This window comes from Arachis stenosperma, chromosome 6, assembly GCF_014773155.1.
Source record: "Arachis stenosperma cultivar V10309 chromosome 6, arast.V10309.gnm1.PFL2, whole genome shotgun sequence".
NCBI classification, from domain to species: Eukaryota; Viridiplantae; Streptophyta; class Magnoliopsida; order Fabales; family Fabaceae; genus Arachis; species Arachis stenosperma.
In genome coordinates this window covers 146,103,173-146,127,321 of record NC_080382.1, presented here as the reverse complement: position 1 = coordinate 146,127,321, position 24,149 = coordinate 146,103,173, and the positions used below count along the sequence as shown (strand labels likewise).

At 28.5% G+C, this 24,149-nt stretch overlaps 2 protein-coding genes and 1 long non-coding RNA gene across 4 annotated transcripts; 2 read left to right on the top strand and 1 right to left on the bottom strand.

Annotated features, from left to right (window-relative positions):
• Positions 1–3,741: 3,741 nt before the first annotated feature.
• Positions 3,742–9,078, bottom strand: LOC130935360 (uncharacterized). The gene is made up of 5 exons (XR_009067858.1): positions 8,801–9,078; positions 6,820–8,715; positions 6,682–6,740; positions 5,252–6,573; positions 3,742–3,756 (listed from the first exon to the last, which is right to left on the bottom strand). It is a non-coding gene; the product is annotated as an uncharacterized LOC130935360 (long non-coding RNA).
• A 3,622-nt stretch (positions 9,079–12,700) lies between these two features.
• LOC130935895 (glucan endo-1,3-beta-glucosidase 7-like) lies at positions 12,701–17,487 on the top strand. 2 transcript variants are annotated; one of them, XM_057865807.1, is made up of 7 exons: positions 12,701–12,891; positions 12,969–13,127; positions 14,112–14,350; positions 14,608–14,877; positions 15,197–15,553; positions 16,039–16,336; positions 17,106–17,487. In XM_057865807.1, exons 1-7 carry the CDS (start codon positions 12,828–12,830, stop codon positions 17,141–17,143), a joined length of 1,425 nt encoding a protein of 474 aa, XP_057721790.1. In that variant the 5' UTR covers positions 12,701–12,827; the 3' UTR covers positions 17,144–17,487. The 2 variants fall into 2 exon arrangements, with proteins under 2 accessions (XP_057721790.1, XP_057721791.1); XM_057865808.1 differs by lacking the exon at positions 17,106–17,487 and having other exon boundaries at positions 15,744–16,199.
• A 1,421-nt stretch (positions 17,488–18,908) lies between these two features.
• Positions 18,909–22,885, top strand: LOC130936752 (protein LIKE COV 1-like). The gene is made up of 6 exons (XM_057866901.1): positions 18,909–19,236; positions 20,091–20,143; positions 20,273–20,382; positions 21,213–21,380; positions 21,565–21,789; positions 22,661–22,885. Exons 1-6 carry the CDS (start codon positions 19,036–19,038, stop codon positions 22,768–22,770), a joined length of 867 nt encoding a protein of 288 aa, XP_057722884.1. The 5' UTR covers positions 18,909–19,035; the 3' UTR covers positions 22,771–22,885.
• The last annotated feature ends 1,264 nt before the right edge of the window (positions 22,886–24,149 follow it).

Here is a 24,149-nt window from a genome sequence, read left to right as displayed (position 1 = left end):
GAGCTAATAGAATATCTTCTCGTAAATTAAAACTATCAATAATTAAAAATTTAATGAGATCTTTGACTATATAATATTTAGAAGGAATATTTTTTAATTTTAAGATTTTTGATATAAAAATAACTTAATTATAAAATTAAAAGTTGCGTAAAAATTTAATTAAAAAATATAAAATATAATTATAAATTTAGTAAAATTATTGAAATAAACCAAATAATTACAGAATAAGTGAATGGACATGAACCAACTATTCAATGGACAATAAAAAATTAAGGTGTTGATCATTAATATAAGTTTAGAACCATGAAAAATATAAGTTAATTTTTTATTTATTAAAAATTGGATTAATATAGTTCTACAAACTTGGTTAATAAATGATTTATTTTAAATTTTGTTAAAGTAATTACTTAAGAAATAAACAAACTTGTTACCTTTTTAATAATTTTGAGCTGGAATGTTATAATTAAAAAAAAAGGTTTAAAAATATTGTAAATAGGCAATTAAATTTGTTGATAGAATTATCAAGTTTAATAAGTGATTTATTTAAAAAAAATTGAATTATTAAAATTTTTTTTGCTTAAATTTAAAATATTAAAAATATACTTTTCAATGGTAATGTTGAAGGAAAAAAAAGAAAAAAAAATTGACACCATTGATTATTTAATTGTGTAATATTAAAAAAATATTAAAAGTGATATTAAAATAGAACTTTTAATTTTTAATGTAATATGTGTTTTACATGCTAATGAAAATATTTTATTTTAAAAAAATAGTACCTTTTAAATTTGTATTAATTAATAGTATTAGTACATTTATATAACAAACACAATTTAATAATTTATGCCTCCCAAAGCTGTACGATTGAGGAAAGTGTCATCATTTTGTCCCATTTCAATAGCTTCTTGAAACAGTTACCGTTTATACAAGTAATATTCAGAATTGAGAAAATTATCTGATACTTTGGACAATATTCAGTTTTCAATTTTGATTAATGTTATTCAAAGAAGAGGGTTGCTCTTGCTATAAAAAAAAAAAAAAAAAAAAAAAAAGGAATAGTAGCCCCCATTTCACAAAACACCAAGAGAAATATTAGGTGACAATGCGACAAGTACTGGTGTATGATTCTTTTTTTTTTCTTTTTACTTGACCCAAAGGAAATTATTAGGGGGTATTAAAAAAGAGCATTCATAATTTAATTTAATATGTTACCAAAAAATAATTTAATTTATATTTCATTACTGTTTTCTCTATTGTTTCTTTTTTTAATATAACAACTATTGTATTATAATATGAATTTAATTTTGATGCACGATCAGCGTAAAATCGTTTTATACATGTATTCAATTACATAACGTCACTTTAACAAAAATAATTACTTTTTACATTAATTATGTGAATAGTCATTCAACATAACAGTGGTAATGTAAAACGTTTTTACATTCTCAGTGTATAAAAATTAAATTCTTATAATATTCTATTATAAATAAAATAAATTTCTACTTTCTTGTTTTTGCCCTAACAATTATTATTATTATTATTTGGTGAAATTTGCTATCTTAGTGGCTGGTAAATGGGGGCATTGATTCCACTTACATGTGGCAAAGTCATGAGAAAAAATCTAAGCCAACCAAATAAAAATCTTCCATCCTTTCCTTTATTCCAATTCTAATTTGCACCACAAATTAAAGTAGTCATATTGATGAGTCATTTGTCATAATTATAAAATGATTTACTTCCTTCTACTTTTGCATGCCAACAAATGAAGAATAAATGACACGCAAAGAATGTTCATATAGTACTACAACTGTATTATTACCCCACCATATTAATCAACAAATTGACTCAACCATCACGGATTCTCCATCAATCCCATAATTGGAAATATCTAACCACCACTAATGCTTGGTCTTTTATAGTAAAATTGTATTCAAAATTTCAATAATACTAAAAGCGTTTTTAAGATTTGATCAACTTGATTCATATTAATTATGTCACTCAATAACATGTATCACGTTATGATTTGTCTATATATAATAGAGTAATGACATGCCTTTTAGTATTCAAATATTAATTTATACTACATGTTACAATATATTTTGTTCATATATTTTTGTACATGACTTAAGTTGGTCTTTAAATTTACACTAGATAACTTGTTTTAAAAACTAATTTAGTCCACATCTTTTAATTTCAATGACTAAATAAATCACTTAATAAATATTCAATGACCAATTGAATTACCCACAATGATGACATATTGAATGGTATGTACTATATAAAATTCACCTAAGGCATTAGTCATCTAACCACTATCCTACAAGAATCAAAATTCACCTTTATTTTTCTTATTTCTTTGGAGAAGAATATGTTTTTTAATTAAAGACTATATTGCTTTTGAGCACGGAGTCAAAATACTCCAATTTAGAAAGGTGAATTATTTAATCTGAGAAAATGCGTTTGATTTATTCAACCCCAAAAAATACGTCTTGAGAAATACTAAGGCGGCTTTGACCCGAAAATTAAAAAAAAAAAGTAAATAAAATGAATTAGATTAAAGTAGGTTGCTTCAAGTACATTCTCCTGCCACTTCCCACTCAACACTATCTTGACAATTAGAATTCGCATTTATTGAAGAACATGTTGATTTATTCGTTTGAGAAATATTACAAAATTAATATTCTTACTTATATATAAGTCAACATTTCTCTAATTTCCAATCAGCGCATTAAAAAAATTAGGACCAGGACCAACTTTGTGCAATTTGTTGTGCCCCTTATCCGTTGCATACGCATTTTTAAGGACTTTACAATCATCATGACTGATTTTGTTAGAATTCTACGTCTATCAATCTATCAATGGCTGATTTTTTTGGATATTGGACCCTATGTGTGTTTTTTTTTTTCGGGTATGTTTTTTTTTACTTTATTATATTATATATAATCAAATTGGACCAACCAATTGGATGGTAGATAAATGAAAAAAAAATCGGTCGTTCGATTTTTTTAGAAGAATTTAAAATCTTAACATAAAACAGAAATTATTAAATCCAATTAGTTTGAATTAGAGGTGTCAAAAATTTTCAAGAAGCAGAGATTTTTGTGGGGACCACTCCGAATAGGGTTTTAATAGTGAAAATTTTTTTACGTAAAAATGGAGTGAAAATGGAGATGGGGATGGGGAGTAAAATTTCCTCGAAACAGTCGCGGCGCGCGGGAACCCAAGTGAAAATTTTCGCCCCATCCCCATAATTCTCCGAATTTTTTAACTTACTTAATAACCTTTACTTTATTCTAATATATGGGTTTTTTAGTAATTTCACTCATTGAAAAACCTAACTCTATTATTTAAGATTTTATTTTATGGACTATAATTTACTATGTTATATTTCTAAACATATAATTTTGAATAAAATATGTTTGTATATTTGTAATAATTTTTTGCAATTTCTTTTTTTATTTTTTGATATTTTTTATTATAATTTTTTTATGAATGTTAAATATAGGAAGATAGGAAATAGGCCTAAAAAAAGGCATCCCCGTCCCGCCCCATTAACATTCCTAGTCTGAATTGTGGTGTTTCAAACTTTTTTAAATTAGAAAATCTAAAACGTTGGGTCCGACTAATGTAATTAAAAAATATAAATCTAACGATATGATTTGTGTGCATACATACATACATACATATTTCAATAACATGCCTTTATCAATTGCTCATCACTTTTTTTTTTGTCACCACTTCTTCTCATCTCTTTTTCTGCTGTAAATGAGTGAAAATAAATCATAGTGAGTAAAAAAATTAAAATGAATAATATAATTTTTTTAAGAGTATATAGTCATAATAAGATTTTATTACAAATATCTGAAAAAGTAAAATTTATATGTAAAAATCTTATCTGATATTGTTTTTTTTAGACTATCTTTAAAGATCTAAAATGTGTAATTTATAAAAAGATATTGGAAAAGATATCATGTATTTTGTATAGCCATCTTATATTAGTGTTTGATGAGTTCGTTCAATTTCAAATGAATTATATCACCAATGAAATGAGCACAATGTTTTCAATCTATTTTTAAATTCGATTACACGTATCATTAATCGAGTTGTATGTTGAGTTCAAATAACTCCAAGACACGGAAATATCAAATAGAAAGATCACAACAAATCAACAATAATGATAAAGATGATCACAACATAAACATAAATGTGGCAGAGATAGTAAACACACTAACAAACTAATATCAACAAATGTGATAGAAGTAACAAACTAACATCCGTTTAAAAAATCATCTTTAATATGCTTGCATTGAGATTTTTTAAATCCCCAAAGGCATGTATATAATTTGAGTATTTGTATGATAGATTAATATTAAAGATTTAGCTAAGTTTGTAAATTAATGTTTGTATCAATGGAAGTAGGATGTCATATACTCACATGTCAACACTCATAAATTACTGAACTCTACAAAACATAGACAAATATTAACACAAATAATCAAAGTAAAATAAAAAATAATAAACTAAAACTATTCATATTAAATTTACAAAAGTATTAATAAATATTATATTAATATTAATATTAGATTTAAACTCACATACTAATATTAAGTTTACAAGTTAAAAAGAATTAATTACCATCATTATTAACTCATTTCATTTCATTATTAAAAATATCTAAACAAATCTCATTCTAATATATTTCTAAAACACATATTAAAAAATATAATTAATAAATAAATTTTCCCAAAAAATATATAAATACATACATACAAAAACACAAACTATAATGTTTTGAGACTTTTTATTCCTGTTATTTTATAATAGTATTTGTCGCTTTAATTATTAACACTTCAATTTAAAATTAGAAATGATGAAAATGGATGTCTTTAATAATTAATGTATTATCTCTTTCATTCAATTCTATTGTTGACCGGCTCTTTAATGTGGCGATGCTGATGTTCAGATAACAAACAAGGTAAACACACAACCATGTATGTTACAACTTACAAGGATAACTTGCAAAAACATATGTAACTTACTTTGATATTAATTATTTCTAATAATATTTTAATCCATATATACATAATTAGAACTGAACATATATTTTCAATCAATCTAAAGTACTCTATATTTTCTGTTTCTATACTACATATATATAGTTAGACAATAAACATTAAATAAATTCTGAAATAGACACTTGCAATATCAACAAGGAATATTTTATAAGCAAGTGGGCTCGTGTTGGCCTGCATACCGTAATATAACATCAGCTTGGCCTGCATTTCAATCTGCATACCGTAATATAACATCAGCTTAGCTTGGCTTGTTGGACGACATTCCACTGTTTGATCGATCTCCTTGACTTGACAATTGTCTAAGACCATATCTTTTCCCTGGGGACCTTTAAGGCAAAGATGATGACAATGTTATTGTTTCATCTTTCATCAAATTGCTTCTATCGGCAAACGCTTCACCTGTAATACAGAAGTACCTCGACCCATAGTTAGAGCATTGAGGATAAATTAATAAAATAAAACTCCTACAGTCAATGTTACTTTCTCTATTTTATTTTTTGACTGAACTATCTTGTTTGAATTAGCATTTCCTAACTTCCGTGCTTGGATTAGCATTTCCTTTAATTTGAAATGGAGAGACATCGTGGAACCGAAGTCAGAAAAAGCGGATCCAGGTGGAGTCGAACCACCATCCTCCCAGACGTAGCAGTTTGGGCGCTCATACCAACTTGAGCTCATGGATCCATTAGCAGTGCACAACCACATCCAACTATATGAAAATTACCTCAATTAAAAGAGATATCAATCTCACTAGACCCGAAAAAATTGAGAGAGATTAATCTTGAGAAAGTTTTCTAGCGGTTTAAAGACCCAGTTTTACATAAAAGCCATTTTCCAACTGTAAAGCTTGGGCCTTGTGACAAAGAGTAACATAAAAATGGTAAAAACGACGTAGGTTTTTTTTTTGGGTAGGTCTAACTAGAACAAAAGCCGGACCAAATGACGCTATAGTCCTTCTCTTCTGAAAATACCTCATAAAATTAATGGTTATCAAAAGCTAAAAACGAAATACAATCTACAAGCAGAGCCTCGCACACTGGGGGCACTTTGTTGAATAATGTACACCAGACACGACAGGACTTACTGAAACCAACTTATTAGATGGATACTTACAAATTATGAGACTAAGTTTCGAACAAATGACAGTGAAATAAACTTTACGAAAATAATTAGCAGAGATGATACCGTATACCCCAAAACTATAGCAGGAGCAAGAGATTTAATGCTAACACTGGGGTTTATATATGATTCAATAACGTCGGAGTGTGCTATCTGAATGTAAGTACATCAAGCAGCAAGCAAAAGGAATCAATATCGCTGGTGCGCATCATCTGAATATCGGGTACTGTTAAGTGTTAAGCAACAATATCCTCCAAGGTTTTATATTTACAGCAGAATCGCCAAATGTTGATGCAAGAGATGTCGCCAAGCTATGGTGAGAGGCAACTCACTCCAAAATTTGCTTGAAATTGCTGTCAAGCAAGAACCAGTGAACATTAACCTGCTTCACATGAAATAGGTATGCGTTAATTAAAAATTGAAACCAGGCAAATCCAGCTGATGCTTTTAAGAGAAGTACAGTTCGTAGAACCTCCAAACGATACCATACCTTAGAAATGGGTGTTCATGAAATGAATCCTTGCAAAGCTTCCAAATCTTGGAAGGCACCTGAAGATCAGCATAGAACGATCATCACTTGCCACTAATCCAGTGAAATCGTTGGGGATAAAGGCAAGATTCTAAATACCTCTGGCAAGGCTTCAAATAACCTTCCTCCATAGCACATCCGCAGCATATTGCTTGTTTATTCCGGTAAACGCATCCTAAAATAATGGCTTCAGGAAGACACAGTCCATCTCCGGGAATCCTCGCTCAAATACCACCTGGAGAAAAAGGTGCTCCACCCGTACTATCTTTGCTTGATAGTCAACAATCGGGTTATGCCTCTAACATGGAATACAGTCCTTAAATGTACATTAAGAACCACTAACTCAGCTGCATACAACAACTTTACAAAAGAACCATATATCCCTAATATATGATACGGCCAACTAGTGAAAAATAACTATGATACATTGGCACACTCCCCATAATCCATATTCAACATTATATATACGGAAAACTAGTAAATAACGCATCGATATCTCAACATATCTTATAATTGAAAGAACTTAGTAAGCTTAAATATAAGGTTATATACTGCAACTGCTTTAGTGAAAAATAATATATAATACGACATTAGCCCTTTTAATATGCACTCCGAATATGTACTTAGGTTAATCATGTAACATATATTCCATATTTGTTGTGGTAAATTCCTTTTAAAATTGTAACAATGGAATAGAACACACACTGGCATTTGCTCAAAAATAATACTGGGCGTACAGCATCAATGGAATCCGTATCAATAGTTAAATTGTGGTCATGATAGATGTTACAAATGAGGATGCTATCTTGCAAAGGAGATTGGTAATTACTAAATAATTAGAATTATTTAGTGCTTCTACGGCCTTTGGATTCAAGACTAATTCTTATTAGAATGTTGATTTAGGAATACGATACCATATTTTACATTAACATAATTGCAAGAGATCCATTATAATGCACTATCCACGCGAGGTATAGAATAAAACTTTTATACATGTATAACCCAACATTTGTAAAAATAATAATTTCATTGTTAAATCATTTAAAAATAACAGTAGATGTTTAGCTATTAAAAATAGTTTGATAATATCTGAAAATTAAAGAATATTTTTAATTTTCCATCCTATGTAGAATGTGAATCTAAATCTAAATTAAAACTGAATTAAATAGAGGGAAGCTTTAAAGAAACATGTTTACTTAGGCTATACAGAGAGAGATATCACAAGAACAATAGAACGCATAGTAACTTTTAAGATATATAATCTCTAAGGAATTTAAAATTTAAAACATGAAATAAATAAGTGTTTAGCATAGTGTACCTTATAGCGTGTTACCTTATTGGAGACGAGAACATGTATTGTACCGGTTCCAACTGGATTAACCAGTTTTAATTGCAAGTTGCTTCCATAGCGAGAGGATTTAAGGCGTGTGTGATAGAATTCATAAGGGGCATAGAAGAGGAAGGGGGGGGGGGGGGGAGAGAGAGAGAGAGAGAGAGAGAGAAAGGAAAAGAAGAGACACAACACACGCACACAGGGAGAGAGCTTGGGGGCATAAAAAATGTAACAAACCCCCAAAAAAACTCTCCCCCTAAAACACAAACAAAACTTCTTTTATTATCTTTTTTTTGACCTGCCATGCAAGCGCACCCGACATGGCAAAGGCCTGATGGTAACAAAAGAATGAAAAAATAACAAACTAACAAGATCATATACCTTTAAGGCTGCATCAATACGCCTAAGACATATCTTTCTCCCAAAACCCTAAGCTCCATTCAGTTCCACATAACATTCCATATAATACCTTTTTATTGATTGATACAACAAAGATCGCGCATCCATGTGTTAAAACTGTTAATTTCCAGAAAGATCCAGATCCTCTACCGCCAAATTCCGCCGCGGAAAACCCTCTGCCGCCAAGAACCACCGGAAGAGATCCTTCACCGCCACAATCCACAAGAAAAATGAACGATCATCAGCTCCGCGCAACCAAAACCCTAACAGTTACCACAAAGGAATAATCAGAAAACAAATTCAATCAAAATTGCACATAAAAAAAAAAAGAAAACGGATCCAACTTACCTTGCTAAGAAAACACGATCAGATTCTTTAAATCGTCGAAAATCCAAAACAGATCTAAGATGCCTCGAACCAGAACCATTCAACGCGATCGAAACCGATCCATGGAGAGATCCTTCGATGATCCATGCCTAATAGCCAGATCGAGGTTCGATCCGTGATAACAGATACGGAAACATGGCTTTGACCGCATCGCAGAGAGGAAGAGAAGGGTGGTTATGGGGTCGATTGGGATTTACGCGCGTCTCTGACGATTGTGGAGGGAGAAAAGGTTAAGGTCCTTTTATATAGTAGAATCTGAGGGAAACAACGGCTGCGATGGGTTAGTTATAAATAGATGGAACGGTGGAGATTGGATGAGGTAGTTCCCGAATCAAACGCTGAGTCGGTGTGCCATGTGTTGGTACTAGTTAAGGAATTTCCAGTCTAAAACGGAAAGAAGGTTCTCGATAACAGCCTAGATATTTTTTGTTTTGGGCCACATTTTGGTATTGGGCCTGATTTTTTGAAGCCTCTAATGACCAAGTTTATTGGGCTTTAATGTATTTGGGAAACTATGCAATGGGATCACTACCCTGCCCATCCCAGTGCTGTATTTGATTTTGTATTTGATTTAGTATATAGGTGATTATATTTTTATTTTTAAATAAATGCATAATTAGATGTTATGATTCGCGGACACGATGCATGGGAACACACAAATTTTAAAATATTATAAAATAAATAATTTATAGATAAATTATAATTATATTTTAATATTTTATTAATATTAAAATATAAAATATTTTTTAATTATTTTTAAGTCTTTTTTAATTATATAAAGTATTTAAAATATTTATTATTTTAATAAATAATAATATATATTATTTTTAAACTCATTTTAAAAATATATGTTAAAAATAAAATTACGATTACAAACACACGTGTCGGACGAATATCAATAAATATCGTGTCTAAAATGTATTCAACACGTAAACACAACAACTCAACAAGTATACATTATATTGTCATATATTCACTTATTTATTTAAATGACACAATGATGAATTTTAAATTCTAGTTACACAATAAAATATTTCGTTCTTGATTTATAAAAACAATAAAAATCTTAAATTGGGAGTGTTAAGTTGTTACTCTCTAATTGATAATGATACTCCTTTGTTATATTTTATTAGTAAACTACCCTAGCAATTTTACATGGTTACGTACTTATGTATGTTTGATTGGAAAACTTATGAATTAAGAAATGAGAGTGGAACAATAATTATTCAACCCAAAGTAAGTGGTGACCATGGCCCATATATACATTGCCGAGAAACACCTTGTCGAGAGAAAAACTTAAACTCGTATGCAACTTTAGTTTCATCTTGTAACTTTAATCGTGGAGCCAAGCGGAAAGAGGAAAACGAGCACTCAAAACATCTTTTATTATTTGCCTCTTTTTGTTTTTAACCTTTTTTTGTTGCTAAAGGCTAAAACATTATTTGACCTTAAATAATTGAGTTTGGTATTCTATGGCGTAATATATAGCAAATTTGCACTTGGCGTGTTTGATGGTTTGAATTGGAAATCTGTGTGGATGGCATTGCCCAAATTATTGCCTCTCCTCTTTTTTTTTTTTTTTTTTAAGTTTGGAATGAGACTCAAATCCAAAATTTTTAAATGAGAATGATATACCATTTGAAATATAGCTTGTTAATTTGCTAATTCTTTTATTCTTCAAAAAAATATATAAATAAATATTGTTTCTTTTAGGGTTGTCAAATAGGTTAGCCCGACTTATTTAGATCTGACCCGTTAAACTTGTGGATTAAATAGGCTAGATCATATAAATTCGTTTTATTTGCGAGTCATAATTTTTCAGTCTGGACCGTTTATGATCAGCCCAATGGGTTAACCAGACCAGCCCATTTATCATTTTATTTTATTTTTTGAAAAATATTTTAACAAAAAATATCATTTTTAAGTCAAAAATCTTTTAAAAATTATATATTTTTTTAGTTGATGGGTCGGATTTTTCAAATCGGATCGAAAGAATTATCAGCTCAAATTACTACTTTTTTTGAAAAAATGCAAAAAAAAAAAAAGATAAACGGCCACCCATTTAGCCCCGCAGGTTAGCCCGTTTAATCTGTCATTTTTTCGAGTTAATCGGGCTCAACCTGTTTAGCCCGAAATTTAAATGAACTTAATTTTATAGACAAAGTCCGCTCATTTAAATGGATAAACGACCCATTTTGACAACCCTATCTTCTTAGATATAAAAGGTTTTTTAAAAATAAATAAAAATAAATGCTATTGTTAAAAAATTGTTAAACTTTTAAGTTAAATTTAAAATTTGGAATAATCAAATTAATTAACTTTTTTTAATTTAAAATGGGTAAAATTTTATTAGATAAAATCAATAGTCTAGACGGACTATACTTTAAGGATTAAAAAATAATAATGAAAGGTTCCAACCTAAATTCATTACATTCGAAGAAAAATAAAACAAAATGGTAAAGAATCAATAGTCTGGACATGTCTTTTCGTACTTCTTCTAATATCAAACGAGTTAATTTACTAGTTAACTATGATTTGAATAAACTCGGATAAAATTAAAGGAAATTTGTAAAAATTTACTCAAATTCAGGTAATTTTTTTAAGATTACTATTTACCTTAATTATATTTTTACAGTAATAAAAATAACTCCATTCCTAAGTTTAAGAATATCCTAGTGTTCCATTTTAACCTGTGTATACTCTCTTTTCTAGGTGTAGCAGTGCTAAATTCGAAGAGTGTTGGTGCCTGAATATTATGCTAACCTTGGCTTGGTTTCCTTACACTTTCTACTTAAATTGGGGACCCCCTTTAGAGGCCTCAAAATATGATACCAAAGAATGCAGCTTTTGAGGACAGTGCATGATTCTAAAATAAAATACTTTCCTTTATGTGTCGTTCAAAACCATTCAAACTTTTAATGTGACTTCATGCAATACTTGAGAGAATGTTCTTTGATTAACATGTAAGGTAAAGTTCCTTAGTAATCCACATCTAAAAAAAATAAATAAATAAGTGGTTATTGTATTATTGTATTTGACTATTTGTATATACGAGTTCAATTCATGTGTTCTAACTTTTTCAAATTCAAAAGCAGCCATATATGTTACTTACTTTTTGTGGCGGTTTTGAATAAGAAATGTTTATAACGTTCATGAATATTCAAAAATCATTGGACATCCGTTATTTTTATAATTTTTTAAAGGAAATGCTAATGTTGCAAGTGTGATAAGTGCATAAAGTTAGTCGCACATCAAACAAAACAAAAAAGAGTGAGAAATTTATAAAATAAGAGACTTATTAATTATTATATCTAAAGTGAAATTCAAATTTCTAAGACATATTTAATAAAATGAATAAGTTAATTATTCAGATAAATTAAGTTATATTTTATAATCTAACCATAATCATTTTCACAAGTTATTTTACCGATTTCTTTTCTTTTTTTTTTTTATATTAGCCTGGTCTCATAAATACGTAATGCATATAAATAAATTAACATTAGTATAATCTTTGGTTATGAAAGAAAATTTTTTAAGCTGAAATCACCAGACCCATTCCATAAGTCTATCTGACGGAGACAAATTAATTAAAAAAAAGCATTAAATTAACTATTAATAAAAAATATTTATTAAAATATATAATAATAAATTTTTGATATACATATAATATTATTTATCTCAAATAGACATAAAAGTAAAAAATAAGTAGACAAATAAATTCAGATAACTACTTGCACAAAATTAATAACCAAGATATTGACATATATTATATTAAATAATTTAGGCAAATATAAAAAAATATATTTTTTCTTTATTTATTTATTTTTATCTTAATGTGACTACTCACAGCTCACTGTGTATTATGAACTTTCCAGGTTTTTTAATTTTTGTTTTTATTTTTGAGTTTTAAGTTTTAACCCAAACTCACTCCTTCTATATATATCTGCAAGTTCTTTCCTTTGATTTCGTTGAGTTCAGATTTCAAAACATGGCAACAAAGCTTGATCCATTTACTCTCCTTCTTTCTCTCTTCTTTGCATTCAACCTCGCAAGTAATTAACTCTCTCTCTCTCTCTCTCTCATCATAGGGAAATGAAAGTGAATCAAATATTGTTGTTGTTATTTGCAGGTGGTGAATCATTCATAGGGGTTAACTATGGACAGGTGGCTGATAACCTTCCACCGCCGTCAACCACCGCCAAGCTGCTCCAATCCACCGCCATCGGAAAAGTTCGCTTGTACGGTTCCGACCCTGCTATTATCAAAGCACTCGCCAACACTGGAATTGGTGCGTTTTTAAATATTTCAAACCTTTTAAAAATAAATAAAAAAAAATTGACTGCAATTATTAAAACTTGACTTCTATTTTTTTTGTGTGTGTGTGTTATTTATTTGCTTTTTTTTTAAATTAAAATCTGAAATAAAATTTCATAGCCTGTGCCGTATTTAATTTCATTTCTCAGATACTTGTTTACAAATTACTTTATTAAAGAAAATATGGAACTAAATGAAGTAATTCAAAGTTAGTGTTAAAATTTTGATGGAAGTTTTGAATGGTGGTGCTTGTCCTAACTCTGCATCCTATGTTACATACACTCTTTTACAACGGCTATGTGTATATAAAATGAAATTTAAAAGTTTATAGTGTTTACAAAAATGATTTAAAAAGATATTATTGATAAATAAGTTTTTAAAATAACAAAATAACCAAATATATATTCTAAAAAACAGTTGTAGAGATTAAATTTTGATGCGAATTTTTGTAAACATAATTAAAAACTTGAGACTTTTTCAAAAATTGACAATGAAGTGATTTTTTTATTTTTGCGATTTTTACGAATGATCTAAATTTCTTTTAAAAAATAAAAAAATCTAGATTTGAATTTTTTACTCCAATTTTTTCATAAACTTTTTGAATAATTATCCAAATCCTTTAAAAAAAAAAAAAGACTAAATGCACAGTCATTTTGCTAAATACTAGAGTAGTTTTTAACTTATAAAAAATAATATATTATTGTTATTTTTATAGTATTTTAAAAATTTTTGAAAATTAATTTTATATTTTTATATTTTATATTAATTTTGGTGAATTACTGAGTATGGATAATGTGATTAGACAATTAATTGATCGGTTAAACTTAAAAAATAAGACTCTGCATCGGGTTGACTGAATTGTCATCTAACTATTGTCGATCAAATTCGTATAGAGACAATTGCACGTGAATTTTCTCCGGCTCAAAACAACTTAGACGTTGAATTGAACATTTTGTAGGAATTGTAATTGGAGCAGCAAATGGGGACATTCCATCACTTGCATCGGATCCAAACTATGCCAAAAACTGGGTGAGCTCCAACGTTGTGCCTTTCTACCCAGCCAGCAACATCATCCTCATAACCGTTGGTAACGAGATTATAACCTCAAACGATCCAAACCTCATGAACCAGATGCTCCCCGCCATTCAAAATGTCCAAAATGCCCTTAATGCCGCCAATTTAGGAGGCAAGATTAAGGTCTCAACTCTCAGCTCAATCTATAGTATATTAGTATCTATACTATATGTTTTGGAAATAAAATCTTTATTAATGTGGGGAAAATTTTAGAAACAGAGAAATTTTTTATTGGTTTTAAATTTAAACAAATAAATCAATCAGTCAAATTATTGATTCTCATGTTACTTTGTTGAAATTACATTACATATTACATAAAAGTTGTCAGTAATACGGTTATTTTGTATTCTAACATATATTTCGTATGGTACTTAATACAGGTGTCAACGGTCCATTCAATGGCGGTCTTGAAGGACTCGGAGCCGCCGTCTGCCGGGAGGTTCCACCCGGAATACTCCACCGTTTTACAAGGATTGTTGTCGTTTAACAACGCGACGGGGTCGCCGTTTGCCATCAACCCTTACCCTTATTTTGCTTATAGAGATGATCCTGGGAGGCAAGATAACTTGGCCTTTTGCCTCTTTCAACCCAATGCTGGAAGGCTTGATCCCAACACCAATATCAAATACATGAACATGTTTGATGCTCAGGTCTCCATTGCAATTTAAATTCATATTTTGTTATATTTGACTCGTTATAGTTCATGATTAGTTCAATTCACAAATCAGTCGCCATATATTTGTTTAACTCATTTTTAATATGTATTTCGTATTCTATCATGTATTCTGGGCAGTTAACTTTATATAAAGTTGATAACTGAAAGCAATTAGATGACAATTTAGTTAAACCTGTCAAATCATTTAACGACTTTCATCTATTAACTTTACATAAAGTTAACTGAGCATTTAGGGTAGGTAATTTAGTACTTGCTTTTTGTGTACACGTAACATGGTTGTTGGTTGAATGAAGGTTGATGCTGTCCGCTCTGCATTGAACTCAATGGGGTTTAAGGATGTTGAGATTGTGGTTGCGGAGACAGGTTGGCCATACAAAGGAGACAGCAGTGAGGTTGGTCCGAGTCTTGAAAACGCCAAGGCTTACAACGGTAACCTCATAGCGCACCTTAGATCCATGGTTGGGACACCATTGATGCCAGGGAAATCGGTCGACACTTACATCTTCGCATTGTATGATGAGGATTTGAAGCCAGGACCAACTTCTGAGAGATCTTTTGGTCTATTCAACCCTGATCAATCCATGATCTATGATGCTGGTCTCTCCAAACAGCAGACACAACAGAATAGCACAAGCCCTGTTGTAGCACCGGTATGACTATAACTCTCTATATGACTTTATGGTTAAATATATAATTATGACATAATCTTAGTGTAAGAAAAATGTATGTGTTTATGTGTTAAAATTTGTGTCTTAGAATACAAACTTGTTTTTTTTTCTTTTCTAGAGTTTGTAGTGTGTAGTAGTGTTTGACAATGTATTTCTTTAATTTGATTTGAAGAGTCCGGATGTGTCAAAATCTCCGATGACACCGGATGTACCGAACTCAAACCCTGCGTCGACACCGGCCGTGTCGTCAAACCCTCCGGTGACTCCAGCATCAACAGGGCCAAGTCCAACTCGAAACAAAGCACAATTCTCAAATGGCCATGAAGCCATTTTTTTGCAACCTTTAATGATCACACTCTCTACAGTTCTCACCTTAATGTTACTCTACTAGTAATAGCAATAGCAACAATGTTGTTTTAAGTTTTAACAATTATATATGTTAATGTCTTAAAAATTTTGGTTTGAAGACTACTCCGGATATGTCTAAGTCTCCGGCGACTCCACGGCCGCCAACAACACAAAATAAATCAACATGGTGTGTGCCGAAATCTGGTGTAACGGATGTGCAGCTACAAGCAAACTTGGACTATGCTTGTGGTCAAGGTATTGATTGTACTCCAATACAACCTGGTGGACCTTGTTTTGAACCAAATACACTTTCAAACCATGCTGCATTTGCCATGAATCTCTTCTATCAATCTGCTGGAAGGAGTCCATTGACTTGTGATTTCTCGCAGACGGCTATACTGTCCACGAATAATCCAAGTAAGTCCATTCGTTCGCAATTTCCTAAGTACTATTTTTGAATCTTTTTGTTGAAAAGATTCATTTTTTTCGATTATTGTTATCTTTGACACAATACTAGGTTGTTCATCCCTTTCTATCAAAATGTTAGATTTTGGTGGTGGTATTTACAAGATGCTATATAAATATGAATTGCATGAAAATGTTATGGTAACATTATTTCTGTGTATTTTATTATAAAATATTGGTTTAATTATTTTTTTTATGAAGTTTAATTATTCTATTGGTCCTTATAATTTTATCAAAATTGCAATTAAGTTTCTATACACTTTTTCTATTTTCAATAGGGTATCTATTATTTACATTGTTTTTAATTTTATAATTAGGTCATTGCTAGTGTAAAAAATATTTTTTTTCTATTAATCGTATGTATTTTGAGAGAAATATTCGGTTAATTTTAACGTTTTTGACATAAAAAATACTAAATTATAAAACTGAAAGCCGTGTAGGAATCAATTGAAAAGAAAAAAAAATACAGAAACTTAATTAAAAATTTGGTAAAACTATAAGGATCAATAGAATAATTAAACTTAAAATATTTTTACATTGATCTTCAATTATACATAAAAGAAAGTTAAATTGTTTTTATTCACATATCCATGTTTAATTGGATGATTAAATATTCTTTAGATGTGTTTCCTTTTTCATTTTTTCCCACCCTAGATTCATTGATCATCCCCCACTAAAATAGCATGCTGACTTTACAATCTTTTTTTTTTTATTTTTGTAGGTTACAATAATTGTGTCTATGTTGGAAGGAATGCCTAACCTAAAATCAAGAAAGTAAATAAAGTATATCTTTCCTTTTTTTTCTTCTCTGTTGAAGTGTTCTCTCTTAATCACTAAGGAATGGAGAGTGTGTATGCATGTATGGTGGAGGATCTTCCTCTATTTCAAGTGTATTTTTTTTTGGAAAATGTCTCTATCAAAGGCCAAGTAAGCTAGTTCAGTGTTTTGTGGTGTATGTGGAGTGGTGAAATCTGATTTAATTTAATTATTATTGTTATTATTATATATATATGGAGTCAAACTTGGAATCCGGGGTCCATGTATATATATTGTTTATGTACTATAAATATAAATGAAAATTTTCCTCTTTTAGACTTTGGTCATATGATTTTTTTAAGCCTTCTATAGTTGGAATACAAATTGTATATTATTAATAATTTGACTAATAAAACTCGATACATTATGACTAGTTTTTTTAAATATAAGTATTCTTCATTTTTCGATACTCAGATTTAATATCATTAAAAATTAGGCGAACTTATCTAAACTCAATCTACATGTTGATGATATTTGTTGGTTTGGTCTAAGGTTGCATAATTGAAGAAGAATGATGTGTATTAAGTATTAACCAAGGAAATCTTTTTTTTTTTTAACGGTATCTTTTATTTTGGCTTGGATCAAAAATTAATTTGGCACGAATTTAATATTTATTTAGAATTTGTTTGGAATGTTAGAATTTACTTTAGAGTTAGATTCTTTTTTATTTTGGAACAATTAAAAGTAAATTTTATGAAATTTTTTAAAAATTTTAATTCTCATTTTTTTCATTTGTAAATTAGTTAAAACAAATCTGATTTCTAAATTTATTCACATATTTTTTAAATTTAAATTTTATTTTATTAATATATTATAGTCATTTTAAATAATAAAATTAAATTTCACATAAAAATAAATTTATTTTTTTAAATAAAATTTTTTTCTTATATTAAATGGTTTTCAAACAAGTTCTTAAAAGTTTGTCTACATATACAAGTTAAAATTTTAACCTTTTGACACTTGCTTAATCAAAATAAGGAGCTAATTACTAAATCAATTTAATAAAGTATGATTTTTTTTATATATATAAAAAATTCAAACTAAAGCCATGTATCTTGTTTTAATGTCCTAATTAAATCACTATCATTGGAGTTATGTTATTAGAAATCCAACATGACTCAATTGAATTTAAAACCTCTAAATTTTAAATTTTTATTTAAAAAGATAAAGTGTGATTTTTTATTTTTAAATATTTTTTTTATATTTTTTTCTATTTATAAAATAAATAATAAAAAATTTTATTTTATTTTCTTAAGTAAATTCTAAATTTAGAGAATTCACTAAAATATTATATCAAAATTTTGAAACACCTTTTTACTACTTTTTGAGTTAAATTTATAATTTAAAGGGAAAAAATGACCCATTTCTTCGAAGTTAACTATAGACGTGGTGTTAAAGTCCATATATAATTAGTCACCTTTTTAATGGAAAAAGAAAAGAAAAAAATACTTTTATATATTTAGATAAACTTTAAAAAAATATTTGCAACTTTCTTATAAAAACCGACTAATAATAATTCTTTTTGAAAAATTCAATTTAATTTTCTTTTCAATTATGTAAAAAAATTAAGCTACAAAAATAACTTTTTTCCCTTAAAAAAAAACGCATGAACACATAATATAATAATATATGTTATAAAAGTAAGTAGATATTTAAGACTATTAATTGAAGGAATTAAGGTGAGGACAAATGGAACACAACCCTTTATTGATTTGTTAGAGTTCAACATTTTCTGTTACATGGTTCTCCGAGTATCCCTCTAAGGAAGTGAGTGACCAAATTGATGATCATGAATCATATGATCATCCATGATTCCCCCTAATTAATAATTCTTCATGAAAAGAGAAAAAGAGACAACATCAACAACAACAATTGGGAATCAAAGAAAAAACATCATGGCTGCAAGCAGAGATCTTGAGCTTTTGATCCCTGTCTCAACCATTTCTGATCAAAATGGAGGCTTTAAATCTTCTTCTAATAATTCATCACCAGGCCCTATTACTCCCACCCCACATCATCATCACACTGGCCAAGAGGTTCGTCAAATTATATATTTTTTTTCTTTTTAATTTCTATCATCTTTTCCTCCATTGTAATATGTCCTGTTTGATTTACATTATTACAAAGAAAAAAAAATTATTATGTTCACGAAATTGCCTTTTACGTTCAAAGATTTGTGTGTACTTTAAGTTTCTATAAGAAAAAATATTCAGTTTAGCATTTAAATTTAAGGTCGGATTTGATTTGATTCTTAAAATTTTAATAGAGTCAAATTGAACTCCAAAATTTATAATGGTAACTCACATCAATCTTGAGTTAATATCCATTAACGATGATACATTTATTTATGTAATTAAGATTTATTAGAGTTTTAGAAACTTGATTATTTTTCTCAGTACAAAATTTTCAAATGGACGTCTTCGTGAGGATGTTGAGAAGCTAATCAAATTTTTAGGAGGTCTAATAAGTGTTAGTCACGTAAAATTTAGGCAAAAAATTCAAATTCTAACAAGTTAAGATGCAAAATTAACAAATCATTCACGAAAATCAGCTCAAGAGCTAACGTAAGTTACTATTATAAATTTTAGAGGTTGAATTGAGTCCATTATAACTTTAAAAATCAATTTAAATTCGACTTCAAATTTCAGAGATCAAATCGAATATTAACATGTTCTCTTAGATAACTAGGATTTTGCCCAAACAAAATGATATTATATTTTGATTTCATAATCATTTAGACGAAAAAATATAAGTGCCACTACTTCAAGTAAAACCCTGCTTGTTCCAATAGTAATTATGTTAATTATTGTACATACATATCATATATCTTGTTAATTTGCCTTGATGGAGTGAAATTAGTTTGAATTTCTTTGGTTATTTAATAAATCAGGCGTTTCTAAAAGTAATTCGCAGCTGGGCATCAAAGAAGTTCATGACAGGATGGTATGCTTTACTTTATCTAATAACTTCTATGTTCTTTTTTTCTTTGGGATTCACAAATATTGTTAAGAGATTATTCTATTTTGTTATATTCAGACTGTGTCTTAAACAAAATACTATGTAATTTTGCAGTGTAATCCTTTTTCCAATCGCTATAACATTCTACATCACTTGGGGTTTTATCCACTTTGTGGATAGTTTCTTCTCCCCTATATTTAATCATCTAGGGATCAATATTTTTGGTAAGTTTGTTCTTTATTATCAACTCATATTATTATTAAGTTATAAACATTATTAGTTGGTGGATACTCACATGCAATTATTTTTATATGAAGTTGATTGTTGAAAATCATTAAATAATTTAACAAGTTTAACTAAATTATGATCCGACGATTTTCAATGATCAACTTTACATGAAACGACTGCATGTGAATTTTCACTTTATTAGTTTTATTATTTTTTATTGCTCAAGTATTTGTGTATGTGCTTAGTTACACAGCTATTCTCTAAAATTAGTGTGACATTTTTTCATGTAATATCAAGTGATCACCACATCCTTTGCAAAATTAGCTCAGTTTCATTTGATAAACCAACAATGTTATCTTTGTTGAGTTCAAATAGTAATAAATAGTACAATAAGTTTGTAAACAAATATTTTAGAATTTATCATATATTTAGTAGTTAATTTTGATTGGTGAAGAGTAGAATTTTAATAGAAAAAATCATAAATATATAAATTAACTATTCGAATAAAAATATTTTTATGTGAAAATAATATATTTTAAAAAATCGTTAGATAATTTAACATACTTAATTCGACTGTTTAACATAATACGTATCAACATTTTAGACTTCATTTTGATATAAAGTCATATGGGTAATTAGATTTATAGATTAATGTATATGAATGCTAACAACTTGTCACATAAAATGAAGTGAGAAACATATGGGGTTGTGCCATCTAGGAACTTGGGGTTTCAACTTTAAGAATTCATGTGATGATAGTCCTAATATAATAACAAGTAGACAATTTGCAAGACTAATATGGTTTTGATTAATAAACCAATGACAGGTCTGGGATTTGCAACCTCAATCACATTCATATTCTTGGTTGGAATATTCATGTCATCATGGTTGGGAACTTCAGTTCTAACCCTTGGAGAATGGTTCATCAAAAAAATGCCTCTTGTAAGCTATATATATGCTGCCTCCAAGCAAATTAGTGCAGCAATTTCACCTGGTACAATCATTTTCACGTAAAGTTGATAACTAAAAGTCGTTAGATAATAATTTAGTTAGATATATTAAATTATCTAATACTTTTTAATTAGTAATTTCACATGAAAATATCTCCATATAAGTTTTTATTTTTGTCTAAAAAGGTGTATAATAATTAGAAACAACATTATTGTAACTATGGACAGATCAAAATTCAAATGCATTCAAGGAAGTGGCATTGATAAGACACCCACGTGTTGGAGAGTATGCATTGGCATTCATAACATCATCGGTAGTGTTGAGAACAAACAGAGATGAACAAGAGCTTCTATGTGTTTATGTTCCAACCAACCACTTATATTTGGGTGACATTCTTCTCATGAACCCTAATGATGTTCTAAGGCCCAATTTGTCTGTCCGAGAAGGCATAGGTACAATTTCTTTTCTTTGGAGAAATTATCTTCCCTAAACAATTTGTTTTTAAATAATTATATCATATATGTCACTAAGTATAGCAAAATAAGCTTAATTCGCTGTCTAATCGAATTGTCAAACTCGTCAAAAATTAAGTAGAATTGACATTTTAAGTTAACTAAATCACTTTAAATTTGAATTTTCGTAAGATAGATTGATCAATTGGATTGTCTTTTTTTAAACAAAAAAATTATTTAAAAAATATAAAAGAAGATATATTAAAAAATACTAATTATATTAAGTTTTTTATATTTATTATTATTTTTTTTTAAATACAAATAATCAAATCATTAAAAGAAATAAAAAATTATAGCATATATTATATGTCAGATTTATACTTAAAAGTAAGAAATGAATTTGGATTTTCTAAATTTTGAATATATATTTTAAAACTATTATTATTATATAAAACTCATAATACACATCTTCCTAAATGGTTATGAGGGAAAAAAAAGTATTGAAGGACTAATTCATCTTCTCCCAAGAAAAAGTTCTAAAATAATGCCCATTGGAAACTAAAATTCTAGGGATTTGGGAATATTTAGGTGTGGTGGATCTTCACAAAAATATCTATTGATAGAGATTTTTAATGTGATTATGAAGGATACTTTCTAAAAGATCATAAAGATCATTCACAAACCCTAAAAAATAACATATAAAGATGTTATGCTTCTATCATATGTCTAAGGTTATGTGAATTATGATAGGAGAATATATTAATCTCCAAAAATGCATCTATATATAATTTTATTTCTATATTTGATTGATAGAACTTTTTGATTAATTATGATGTGATCATGGTTTTTAATCTTAATGTATGTGATACAGAAATTGTTATATCTGGTGGGATGTCAATTCCTCAATTATTGACGACAGTGGATGTTGATCAAAGCAAATTAGCAACAAGAATACCAACCTTTGCAGCATCACAAGTATAACTAACTATACTACCCAAAGTATATATTCATCTCTTTAACTTTAGTTTAATGGCATTTGCCCCTTGACCTAAGCAAATAGAATCTTTTTTTTTTTTTTTTGTCTTGCTCTAGAGGATATCCTTTAATTATATTTTATTACTTAACCTAAATTTGTGGTTAACAAAATTGGAGAGAATGTAATACTTTAGTTCCAAAATCTCAATTGGAAGAGTTTATTTAGTAGGCTCTTCTTCTATGGTGAGTAGGGTAGAAAAAAAGGAACACAAGTAGACCCAAAAAAGGATATGACTCTTTTGGAGTGAGATAGTATCTAATTAAGAGATTAATTAATTTTAGATCAATAATTTTTTAGTTATGCTTAAGATTAGGTTATATATATATATATATATAAATTAATTTTGTTGCACTGTTAGTATAAAGTGATTTTACACGTGCATTAAATTATGTAACATAAACAAAAACAACTATTTTTGACATTGATTACGTGAATAGTTATTTAAAAGAATGGACGTAATTGCACGACTGTATAAACATTTTATGCCACTAATATATCAAAATTAAACTCATATGATTTTTTTATTCGGTTTAAATAAAAACGAATGAATACAATAGTAAAATAAAAAAGGTTTAATTACTCTATTAGTCTTTATAGTTTCGCAAAAATTTTCAATTAGATCCCTATACTATTTTTTTTAATTGGGTCCCTACACTATTTTTTTTTCAATTATGTCCCTTTTGGCAGTAATTGACTTAGTTTTATAGGGACTACCCAACTAAAAAAAAAATTGGTGCAGAGACCCAAATAAAAGAAAAAAAAATGTAGGAACCAATTTTAAAAAAATTGATGCAAGAACTCAATTGAAAGAAAAAAAAATTACAAAGACCTAATTAAAAATTTTACGAAATTATAAGAACCAACAAACTAATTAAACCAATAAAAAACGATAAATTAAATCGATCCATTCATTTTTACTTTATTTTTTCCCTTTCAATTTGGATCGAAATGATAAATACTCATTGTTACATACATCACATTTTATATATTGAGACATCTCAACAATGGAATGGATATAACTCCATTTTACTACTAAATTATCTTAACAAGAAAGTAGAATAATTTGTTCCCTTGACTCTATTTTAATTTATTCCGTTTCATTTCGTTTTCTATTTTATTATATTTTTTCTGTTCATCACCAATCTAAATATTTTATTTTATCAGTTTGTTCACTTTAGTGGAGTCATACAAAGAATATACATATAGAAAAATACGAAGTATTTTACATGGTCAATTAAAAAAAAAAAGAAAAAAAATAGAGGATGTGATTACTTACATTATTTCTTATTGGCTTTGACAGAAGACTATGACACTAAATTTATTT